The 11,835-nt window shown below is 51.7% G+C and overlaps 1 protein-coding gene across 1 annotated transcript; it reads left to right on the top strand.

Moving 5' to 3' along the window:
* The first annotated feature begins 8,773 nt into the window (after nt 1-8,773).
* On the top strand, nt 8,774-11,592 carry LOC101431033 (mastin-like). The gene is made up of 6 exons (XM_012521970.4): nt 8,774-8,861; nt 8,934-8,994; nt 9,156-9,336; nt 9,544-9,815; nt 10,496-10,641; nt 10,743-11,592. The coding sequence occupies exons 2-6, from the start codon at nt 8,934-8,936 to the stop codon at nt 10,905-10,907; spliced, it is 825 nt and encodes a 274-aa protein (XP_012377424.1). The 5' UTR covers nt 8,774-8,861; the 3' UTR covers nt 10,908-11,592.
* Nucleotides 11,593-11,835: the final 243 nt, after the last annotated feature.

An 11,835-nucleotide genomic window follows, 5' to 3' on the forward strand; every position in this document is an offset into this window, starting at 1 on the left:
CAAACTCTTAATTAGACTAACAAAGAAAAAAAGAGAGAAGATACAAATATACAAAATAAGAAAGGAGGAAGTGGATATCACCACTGACCCTACAGAAATAAGTAGTATCATAACAGGATACTTTGTAATATTATATGGCAACAAGAGGGACAATTTAGAGGAAATGGACAAATTCTTAGAAACACATGAGCAACCTACATTAATGAAAGAACAAACTGATGAACTCAACAGTCCAATCACAAATAAAGAGGTAGAATCTCTCATTAAGAACCTCCCAATGAAGAAGAGCCCTGGGCCAGATGACTTCACAGGTGAATTCTACCAAGTGTTCTGGAAAGAACTAACACCAATCCTGTTTATACTCTTCCAAAAAATAGAAGTAGAAGGAACACTGTGTAACTCATTTTATGATGCCAACATTACTCTAATACCAAAGCCAAACAAAGACACCACAAGAAAGGAAAATTACAGACCAATCCCTCTGTTGAAACCAGATGCTAAACTCCTCAACAGAATACTTGCTAATCATATTCAGCAACACATCAAAAGAATTATATACCAAGACCAAGTGGGTTTCATCCGGGGTATTCAAGGATGGTTCAACATAAGAAAATCAATCAATGTAATACACCATATAAACAGATCGAAGGAGAAAAATCACCTGATCATCTCCATAGATGCAGAAAAACATTTGACAAAATACAGCACCCTTTCCTGATAAAACACTGCAAAAGATAGGAATAGAAGGAAACTTTCTGAACATGATAAAGAGTATATATAAAAAACCCACAGCTAACACCATATACAATGGTGAAATCCTAAAAGCTTTCCACTTAACATCCGGAACAAGACAAAGATGCCCACTATCACCCCACGTACTTAACATAGTGTGAGAAGTACTTGCTCAAGTACTGAGGCAAGAAAAAGATATAAAAGGCATCCAACCTGGAAAGGAAGAAGTTAAAATTCACTATTTGCAGATGACATGATCCTATTCATAGAAAGCCCTGAGAAATCAACAACCATGCTTCTAGAATGTATAAAGGAGTTCAGTAAAGCCACTGAGAATAAGATCAATGCACAAAAATCAGTAGCATTTCTGTAGACCAATAATGAGCAATCTGAGGAGGAAAGCAAGAAAAAAATGCCATTTACATTAGCAACTAAAAAAATTCAAGTACTGGGAATAAATTTAACTAAAGATACACCTGACTCATACATGGACAGCTACACAACACTGTTAAAGGAAATAGAAAAAGACATATAAATGGAAGAATATTCCCTGTTCATGGATAAGCCTAAAGATCATTAAGATGTCTATGCTCCCCAAACTAATCTACAGACTTAATGCAATCCCAATAAAAATCAGCACAGCATTTTTTCCTTACTGAATTGGAAAACTAACTATGAAATTTATTTGGAATGGCAATTGGCCTTGAATAGGTAAAGACATATTGAAGAAGAAAAATGAAATCAGAGAAATCACACTATCTGACTTTTTGGACATTGTAATAGGAAATGGTTTCATGAACTTCACACCCATAGCAAGACCAGTGGGGAAAATAAAAGATAAATGGGACCTCGTCAAAATTAAAACCTTTTGCACATCGAAGGAGTTTGTCAAGAAAGTGAAAAGGATTCTTCATTTCCCATTTGGATGCCTTTTATTTCTTTTTCTTGCCTGATTGCTTTAGCTAGAACATCTAGCACTATATTGAACAACAGTGGTGACAGTGGGCATCTTTGCTTTGTCCTTGATCGCAACAGGAATGTTTTCAGTTTTTCAGCATTGAGTACAATGTTAGCTGTGGGTTTTTCATATATGGCCTTTATCATGTTGAGAAAATTTCCTTCAGTTCCTATTTTTTGTAATATTTTTATGAAGAAAGGATGCTGTATTTTGTCAAAAGCCCTTTCTGCATCAAATGATAAGATCGTGTGAGTTTTCTTCTTTGATTTATTAATGTGGTGTATTATGGTGATTGATTTTTTTTTGTGTTGAACCAGCCTTGCATGCCTGGTATAAAACCCACTTGATCATGATGGATAATTCTTTTAATGTGTTCTTGGATTCAATTGGCAAGTATTTTATTGAGGATTTTTGCATCTGTATTCATAGAGAAACGGGTCTGTAATTTTCCTTTTTTGTAATATCTTTATCTTGCTTTAGTAGTAGGGTGATAGTGGCTTCATAGAATGTGTTGGTAGCATTCCTCCTTGTTGAACTTTTTCGAACGGCTTGAGTAAGATTGTTATTAAATCTTTGAATGCTTGGCAGAACTCACCTGTGAAACTGTCTGGTCCTGGGCTTTTCATTTTGGGGAGCTGTTTGATGACTGTTTCAATTTTTTACTTGTTATTGGCTTGTTCATGTCTTCTGTTTCTTCTAGTGTCAGTGTAGGATTTTTGTACATTCCTAAGAATTTTTCCATTTCATCTACACTGTCTGGTTTTTTAGCATAAATTTGTTCATAGTATTCTCTTATGATCTCCCTTATTTCTGTGACATCAATAGCAAGGTTCCCTTTTTCATTTTTCATTTCATTTATTTGCATCTTCTCTCTTTTTTTCTTAGTCTAGCTAAGGGTTTGTCAATTTTGTTAATCTTCTCAAAGAATCAACTTTTGGTTTTGTTCATTTTCTCCATGGTTTTTCATTCTCAATTTCATTTATTTCTGCTCTGATCTTTGTTACTTCATTCCTTCTACTTGTTTTATGATTAGTTTGCTGTTCTTTTGCTATTTCCTCCAGCTGTGTAGCTTGGTCATTGATTTTAGCTCTTTCTTCTTTTTTAAAGTAAGCATTGAGGGCTATAAATTTTCCTCTCAACACTTCCTTCACAGCACCCATAGGTACTGATATGTTGTATTCTCATTGTGATTTATCTCGAGATATTTATTGATTTTTCTTGAAATTTCTTCTCTGACTGACTGATTATTAGTGTGGTGTTTAATCTCCATATACATATGAATTTTCCCTTTATTTGCCACTTGTTGATTTCCAGCTTTTCTCCATTTTGATCAGAGAAATTGCTTTGTATAATTTCAATTCTGCTGAATTTATTGAGATCTGCTTTGTGTCCCAATATATGGTCTATCCTGGGGAAAGATCCATGAGCACTTGAAAAGAATGTATATCCTGCAGTTTTGGTGTGCAGTGTTCTGTATATGTCTATTAGGTTTAGTTCATTTATCATATTATTCAAGTTCTCTGTTTCCTTATTGATCTTCTGCCCAGATGTTCTATCCAATGCTGAGAGTGGTGTACTGACGTCTCCGACTATTTTTGTAGAGATGTCCCTTTCTCCCTTTAGTTTTGCCAGTGTTTGCTTCATGTATCTTGGGGCACCCTGGTTAGATGCATATATATTTATGATTATTCTTTCTTTCTGGTGAATCATCCCTTTTATTAATATGTAATGTCCTTCCTTGTCTCTAATAAATGTTTTGCTTTTAAAGTCTGTATCATCTGATATAAGTATAGCTACCCCAGCTTTTTTTTGGTTACTGAATGTGTGGAATATCTTTTTCCAGCCTTTCCCTTTCAATTTGTTCTTATCCTTGGGTCTAAGATGAGTCTCTTGCAGACAATGTATCGATGGCTTATCTATTCTTATCCATTCTGCCAGTCTGTGTCTTTTCATTGGGGAGTTTAATCCATTAACATTCAATGTTATTACTGTAAAGGCAGCTCTTATTGCATCCATTTTGATCTTTGCAGTTTGTCTCTCATTTTATATTTGACACTTTTAGTTACTGTTACTGATACAGTTGTCATTTCCAGGCTCTCTTCCAGGCCTCTCTCTCCTGTCTTTCCTTTTCAGGTTGTAACACTCCCTTTAGTATTTCTTGCAATGCTGGTCTTTTTGTTATAAACTCTCTGTTTCTGTTTCTCAGTAAATATTCTAATCTCACCCTCATTTTTCAAAGGTCATCTTGCTGGTTATAAAATCCTTACTGGCAGTTTTTCTACTGCAGTATCTTAAATATATCATAGCACTGCCTTCTTGCCTCCATGGTTTCTGACAAGAAATTGGCACTTAATCTTGTTGGATATCCCTTAAATGTTATGCATTGTTTTTCCCTTGTTGCTCTCAGTATTTTCTCTTTGTCTCTGGCATTTGACATTCTGATTAGTATGTGTCTCAGAGTTGGTCTATTTGGATTTATTCAGATGGGAGTACGTTGTGCTTCTTGGAAATGGATACCTATATCCTTCAATAGGGTTGGGAAACTTTCCACCATTATTTCTTCAACTATTCTTTCTGCCCCCTTTCCCTTCTCTTCTCCTTCTGGGACATTCATGACACCTATGTCTGCATGTCTCTTGCTGCCATTTAGTTCCCTGATCCCCTGTTCAATTTTTTCCATTCTTTTCTTCATCTGTTTTTTGTTTGTTCACTTTCGGAGGCCATGTCTTCGAGCTCACTGATCCTTTCTTCTGCTTCCTCAAATCTGCTGTTATATGCCTCCAGCATATTTTTTATTTCATTTATTGCACCTTTCATTCCCATAAGGTCTGCTATTTTTCTATGTATGCTTTAAAATTCTTCTTTGTGCTCATCCAATGTCTTCTTAATATCCTTAATCTCTTTAGCCATCTTATTGAATTTAGCAAGAAGATTTATTTGCACATCTAAGATTAGTTACCTCAACTCTTTTATGTCATCTGCAGGCTTATCTTGTTCCTTTAATTGGGCCATCTATTCCTGTTTCTTGATATGGATTGTAATTTTTTGTTGGTGTTTCCCCTTCTGACTTGCTAGATGTATTTATTCTTGGTGCTGTTTCTCCATTTAGTTTAGGGATTTCTTATTTTTTCTGTCTTACAGGTTGTGTAGTAGGAGCCAAGGATGTAGTTGGTGCTGTAAGCTATGGAGGCTGAAGTTGCACATGTTGCCCCAGGAATTGATGAAGTTTCTCCCACCTTTCTCCTCTGTCAGGGATAGGGACAGAGCTGTAGCCGTGTATAATAATCCCAGTTGGGCACAAGACTGTCTGTAGTCACCCGGAGACACTGATGAAGCTTCACTCCCCTTCCTCCCTATTTTAGGCAGGATGGAGCTATAGTTTTGGTCAGCAATCTATGTGGGTCCAAAATGACCACAGTTGCTCAGGTAAACTGATGTATCACTAGTCCCTATTCCTACCAGGAGTGGGAATGGGCCCTCTAGAGTGCCCAACAATTTAATCTCTGTGGGCCAAATATGCCTGCAGTTGTCCTGAGAAGCTTTGGGAGTATGGTCCCTTTTGCCCTTTAGGGGGTGGGAACAGAACCATAAATGCTCAACAGTTCAGTCCTGTAGGCTGAAAGTACCCCCCATTGCCCAGAGAAGCTGAGGAAACACCAGCTCCCTCCTATCATGTTGGTGGAAGGGGTGGTTCTATGGGTGCTCAACAGTCAGTCCCTTTAGGGTGAGAATACCTGCCATTGCCTGGAGAGGCTGAGGAAACACCAGCCCCCTTCTACCCTCTTAAGGCATGGGTGTGGGAAACAAAGGTATGTTGTTTCCAAGGAAGCGAGTTACTTCCCTGACCACTGAGTCATGCTGTCTCCACCGCTATATGTGCAGGTCATAAATCTAGCAAGGTGATGTGTATGCTCAGGTGGAACGAGGACTAGGTAGAACGGGACAACCTGGGCAACAAGATTTATGGGTATGTTTTCTCAACAATAAAATAGAACATTGAAATTTTGAACTTTGAATTATAATCATAGCATTTGATCCATTGGGTTACATGTGTTGAGGTAATGGGAATAGTTAGCTAGAATAGTTGCTGGTTCCCACGATTGCTTGGGGTATATAAAGAAGCCCCTGAGATTAATAAACTTGTCTGATGAGCTTGAGGCTTCAATGCTTGCAGATCCCCTGATCCCAATCTCTCTTTGTCTTTCATTCCCGATACCCTTCGGGTCCGTGACTCCAACAAGGTGAGAGGGAATTGAAAGCCTAATGTAAGGCTCTTACACATAAGTGAAGTTGTATAACATTATTTTTATGAATTAGTAGATGTTTTAGGTTGACAGAAAATTGAGATTGTACAGAGTTCCCACGAGCCCCCTTTCTTTCCTTACCGGCCACCTGCTCACAGTTTTCCCTGGTAATTCCATCTTTAATTCTATCAGTCGATGAGCTGATACTGATCCTTCTCATAAACCAAAGTCCACAGTCTGCATCAGGGTTGACTCGTCGTGCTGCACGTTTCTGGGGGCTGACAGATGCATCACGTCATGTGTCTCCATGATCCTATCATAGGGTTGTGTCAAGGCTCCCCAGACTACAGAGTCACACTTCAACACAAGCTCAAGCAAAACCCCAGCAGAGTTTTTTGGTAGAAATCGACAAGCTGATTCTAAAATTTACATGGAAAAGTGAAGGAACTAGAATCACCAAAATAAATTTGAAAAAGAACAGCGCTGAGAGACACACACCCCCTGCTCTCAGGCTGCATTTGCTGGAAGGTGAGGTGCTGCGCAGGGAAAGCTCAGCGCTCAGTGGGCCAGGAGGAGGGTTCAGAGACACACCTGTGCGTCTGTGGTCAGCAGGTTTTCAGAAGTGCCTGGAGGATTCGTGGAGAAAGGACCGTCCTTTCAGCCAAGATCCTCAGGTGTGAGGCCGGTCACCCGGGGGCACAGCCGAAGGCGTGTGGAGATCACCAGCTGCAGCGACCCCTGTCGCTGGCGTGGGGGTCGGGGCGCCCCAGCCCTTTGGGGTCCCGTGCCTTCTGTGGGCACAGGCAGGGGAGAGGCCTGGGCTCCAGCCTCAGGCAGCGAGTCTGCAGGGTGCCCAGGGCCGGCCTGAGCCGGGCTCGCCCCGCGGGAGAGGACAGGCGCCCGGGTCCCCCGCTTAGCCCCCCAAAGTTAAATGGTCCCCTTTGGAGCGCCCCGCCCTCGTGCCCCGGGCCCCCCGAGTCCAGAACGATGGGGTCCTCAGGTGCGTGGGCAGATTGGAATTTCCACACGGCTCCCGTGGGCGGTGGAGGTGTGGGGGCGTGGCCTGGCCGTGGCCGGGGCGTGGCCGCCCCCTGCGACTTTTATTTCCGAATCTCAAAAAACCTGGACTTGCGCGTCCGAGGGCCGTGTTGTGGGCCCGTGGGCGGGGGCCGCGCCATCCGGAGTCGGGGAGTTCGCGACCGTCACCAGCGCCGGGTCTCCTCCCGCCGCCCCGGCCGCCCTCGGGCGCTGCCCGCCCCAGTGGGTTTGGAGGGCGGCGGCGAGTTTCTTCTGACGAGCTCCCCAGGGGACGCTGCCCCAACCGCGCCCCCAAACTGGAGACCCCGCGACTGGGCTCCAGGGGGCCTGGCTGGAGAGCTGAGCGGAGCCACACGCTCCGAGGCCACGAGGGACGGGGTGGGCGGGGCCTGAGGGGTGGGGTCCAGCCGCCCCGGAGCAGCCCCTCGGCCTGCCCATGCCCTCGGGGGCGAGGACTCCGCTGGGGGCGGCGCCTGGGACGCCACCGCTGAAGGTGCCGGGGACGTGGGTCCTGTGTGGCTCCACCACTGTCCCCAGCCGCTGCCATGTGCCCCCAGCCCCTGCCATGTGCCCCCAGCCCCGCCATCTGCTCCTGGTCCCTACCCCCAGCCCCTGCCCCCAGCCCCTGCCATCTGCTCCTGGTCCCTACCCCCAGCCCCTGCCCCCAGCCCCTGCCATCTGCCCGCAGTCCCTACCCCCAGCCCCTGCCCCCAGCCCCTGCCTTCTGCCCGCAGTCCCTACCCCCAGCCCCTGCCCCCAGCCCCTGCCATCTGCCCGCAGTCCCTACCCCCAGCCCCTGCCCCCAGCCCCTGCCTTCTGCCCGCAGTCCCTACCCCCAGCCCCTGCCCCCAGCCCCTGCCTTCTGCCCGCAGTCCCTACTCCCTGCCCCTGCCCCCAGCCCCTGCCTTCTGCCCGCAGTCCCTACCCCCAGCCCCTGCCCCCAGCCCCTGCCTTCTGCCCCTCTGGATCTCGGAGGCTGAGGCTCGGGGCGTGCAGTGCGGACCCCGCTAGAAAAATTACAAGTGGGCTCCTCTCCCCTGCCCCCGCCCCCACTGACATGTCCGGGACCTGGGCGCAGGGAAGAGCCCCCCGACTCTCCTCAGGCCTGGGAGGGGGCGGGGGGCTTGGGAATGCCAAGGCGGGACCGCCTGATGGCAAAGGGCGGGCCAATCAGGAGGCGCCTCCCCGGGAAGGGCTGGGGGGTCCGTGGAGGGCCTGCGGGGTCCCCACCGACCCCCTGTCCCGAGGCTCCCCTGGGGGGGGGCCCTGCGGGAGGTCGGGGGACCTGCGGGCAGCACCTGCAGTTCTCCCGGTTGCCACGCGGGGGCGAGGGCGCTCCTGGCGGAGGGAGGCGGCCGAGGCGGGGCCGGGCGGGGCTGGACGGTGCGGCCGGGGCCCCTCCTGGGCGGCTGGGGCGGGGTCCCCTGCCGGGGCAGCACCGTGCGCGCGTGCGTCGTGTGCCTGGGCGTGAGCACGCACACGTGCACGTGCTGGAGGGGAGCCCTGCCTTCCCGGGGCCCCTCGCCGGGCTGGACCCCCACCGCGCCAGCCCGTCCACTCGGCAGACGAGCCCCGGGTGCCGACCACGTGCCCAGAGGCCGCCCAGGACGGCGCCCGCACGGCGAGGGGGGCCGCGGGCGGCAGGGCGTTCCCCGGGGGGCGGCCCCGCTGGTGCCCGGGGCGCGGGGTGGGGTCACGTGGGGCAAGCCCCTTGTCTCCTCCATCTCTGCTTGCGACACTGACCTGGGGGGACCGCGGGAGACGAGAAGCTCAGGCTGCCCCGCCCCTGCAGGACCCCGGGAGGCGGGCAGCCCACCCACCACTTCCTCTGCAGGACAGATAAAGGGGCGCCCGCGCCCCAGAGCCGCAGGCGGCACAGACCTGGGAAGGTAAGGGCGCTGCCCCCCCCACCCCTCAGCCGGGGCGCCCTGGCCCCCCACCCACCCCTGCCTCCCCTGCAGATGCTGCGGCTGCTGCTCCTGGCCCTGCCCTGCCTGGGGGGCTCCGTCCTCGCCTTCCCGGGTGAGTCCCGACCCCGGCCCTGCCCCTGCCCAGCTGCCCTGTCCCCTCAGCACCAGCCCGGGGAGGGGACAAGGGTGGCGCCTCCTGGGGGGCTGAGAGGCCAGCTGGGCTGTGGGGGGGGGGGGTCTGATCCCTGCTCACTGCTCGTTCTGCTCACCCAGCCCAGGGCCCAGGGGCCGAGCTGGTGGGCATCGTGGGGGGTCAGGATGCCCCCGCCGGGCAGTGGCCCTGGCAGGTCAGCCTGAGGATCTTCGTGCTAGAACACAAGTGGTGGAAGCACTGGTGCGGGGGCTCCCTCATCCACAGCCAGTGGGTGCTGACCGCAGCTCACTGCGTTGTGCCGTGAGTGACCCCCGACCCCTTGCAGTATAGGGAGTGGGAGGTGGGGGTTCAGGGTCCTGGGGTGGGGTGGGTCAAGGTTCGGGCACCCTCTCTCCAGGGTCTGGGCTGTCTCTGGCTCTGAGCCCCTGGGAGGTCCGTGCTCTGCTCTGAGCCCTGGTCCCTGGGCCCCCCCAAGGCTCCATCTGAGAAGCTTCTGGTCTCCCCCAGGGAAGATTTGGAAGCTTGTGCCTTTAGGGTCCAGGTGGGGCAGCTGAGGCTCTACGACCACGACCAGCTGACGAAGGTGACTCAGATCATCCGGCACCCCAAGTACAATGTCAGCCTGTCTGCCACGGGGGGCGGGGACATCGCCCTGCTGAAACTGGAGGTCCCTGTGGAGATCTCCAAGTACGTCTGGCCCGTCCCCCTCCCACCTGCCTCTCTGAGCGTCCCTGAGATGTCCTGCTGGGTGACAGGCTGGGGGGACACCTGGACCAATCGTAAGTGCCAGGATCACCATGGAGGGGCCGTGGGTGGGCTGCCCAGGGCCAGCGGCTGGGAGGGGCAGGGGGTCTTTCTTGAGAAGACCTCGGTCCCTGCCTTTTGGACCCGGGGGAGCGGGTGGGCAGGTTCACGCAGCTGCCCAGGACAGGGGCCCTGCTGGGCCAGCTCTGGGGGACCCCAGGCCAAACTCAGCCCCCAACACCCCAAGAGGAGGCTGCTGCTCCCCTTCTTGAAGTGGGGGCACCCGGGTGCAGAGCTGCAGGGCACATTCTGGGGCTGCGTGCTTGGCTCATCGCCCCTAGGTCCTCCCGTGTCCCTGTCCTCGCCCCTGAGGCTCTCCTGTTCCTGGGAACACGTGGCCTGGGGGCAGGTCCCCGCAGCTGTCCTCGGGGTTCCCATGGGTGTGGCTCCTGGGCTGGGGCACCTGCCCTGCACCCTGTGCGTGTGGGAGCTGCAGACACACTTGGGAACCTCTCGTCACCCCTCCCCTCAAAGGGGAGCAATCTGAGGCTCCGGGAGCAAAAAGGACCCTTTCAGCATCGGTGGTTGTAGGCCAGTGGTTGCAGGTTCTCAGCACCCAGTGGAGGCGCATCCTGCCCTGCCCCCTCCAGCCAGGTGCTGAGGTCTGAGCAGGTGGTGGGTAGGGGGGGTCGCCTCACTCGCCCTCTCCCCACAGGTCCCCTGCCTTCCCCCTGGAACCTGCAGCAGGTGGAAGTCCCCATCGTGAGCAATGAGCGATGCAGGAGGGAGTACCAGCAGGTGGACATGCCCATCACAGAAGACATGCTGTGTGCAGGCGCCAAGTTCCAGAGCACCTGCCAGGTGAGGCGCCCCGACCTCCGCCAGGTGCACCTGAGGAGGGGCCAGAGCCTCAGGGCAGGGGGGTCGCAGGCACAGGGGCTGACCCGCTCCTCTCCCCACAGGGCGACTCGGGGGGCCCCCTGGTCTGTTATATGAAGGACCACTGGCTCCAGGTGGGCGTGGTGAGCTTTGCCCTGCTCTGTGCACTTCCTGACTTCCCTACAGTCTACGCCCGAGTGTCGTCCTACGTGCCCTGGATCCGCCAGCACGTCCCCCTGCAGCCCTGACCGAGGCGCGTCCGGGCGCGGCCCCTGCGCTTCTCCCCTGGGGCTCAGCATTTTGCTCCCCACAGCGCTGCCCCCCGCCCCTGCTCCCCGCCCTCTGCCCCTGGCTCCAGCGTGCTGGCCTTCCCGGACAGCGGGGAGCAGAGGCAGGGGACAGGCTCCCAGGCTCTGTGTCCCATACGGGGGTGGAGATGGCCCAGGACCACCGCCCCCACCCCAATCTGTGCTTATTATTAAACTCGGTGGAAAGCAGCTGGCGCTCCGCGTCCTTGTCTGTGGCTGTGACCTGGAGGTCTGGGGGCTCTGGGGGCCAGGGGGGCGGGGCCAGCTGGGTTTTGCACCTCGCGGCCTCTTCCTGCGCTGGCCTCCATGGCGTGGGGGTGGGGTGGCTGGTCCCCAGACTCAGCAGCCCGTGCCCTCAGGTCTCCCCCGCCCATCCAGCCTCTGCTCTTTCCTTCCTACCTGCCCCTTTCCTCTCTCCTCTCTCCATTGACTTTATTCTTTCTCTCTGTCCCTACTCCCATGTTTTCTTTCCTCCCTCCCCCCTCCTCTCCTTTCCCTGCTCTCCTCCATTCCTTGCTCTTTCTTTCATTCCCTTTTTCTTCACTGCCTTCCCTTCACTTAAAACAGTGCTTTATGATACAAAGGAAAATATACTCACAATTAATGAAAAGATAAGAAATCTTTGCAGAGAAATAAAAAATATGAAAAAGAATCAGAGGCTCTGTTCCATTAAAAGCAGTACCCTGTTTCCTTCTCTTTCTTCAATTGGGTTTTGCTCACTGCCTCCCTGTCCACAGCCTCGTTCCTCTGTTAATTTGCTCGGCTGCTCACCCCACACGGCCATCTAGAAACAGCAGTTTTGGGTTTTCAGGTTCTGTTTTTACGTCGTGTTTAAACTGTCAATTGGCACAACCACGTTTTTAATGGT

This window comes from Dasypus novemcinctus, chromosome 23 (genome assembly GCF_030445035.2).
Source record: "Dasypus novemcinctus isolate mDasNov1 chromosome 23, mDasNov1.1.hap2, whole genome shotgun sequence".
NCBI classification, from domain to species: domain Eukaryota; kingdom Metazoa; phylum Chordata; class Mammalia; order Cingulata; family Dasypodidae; genus Dasypus; species Dasypus novemcinctus.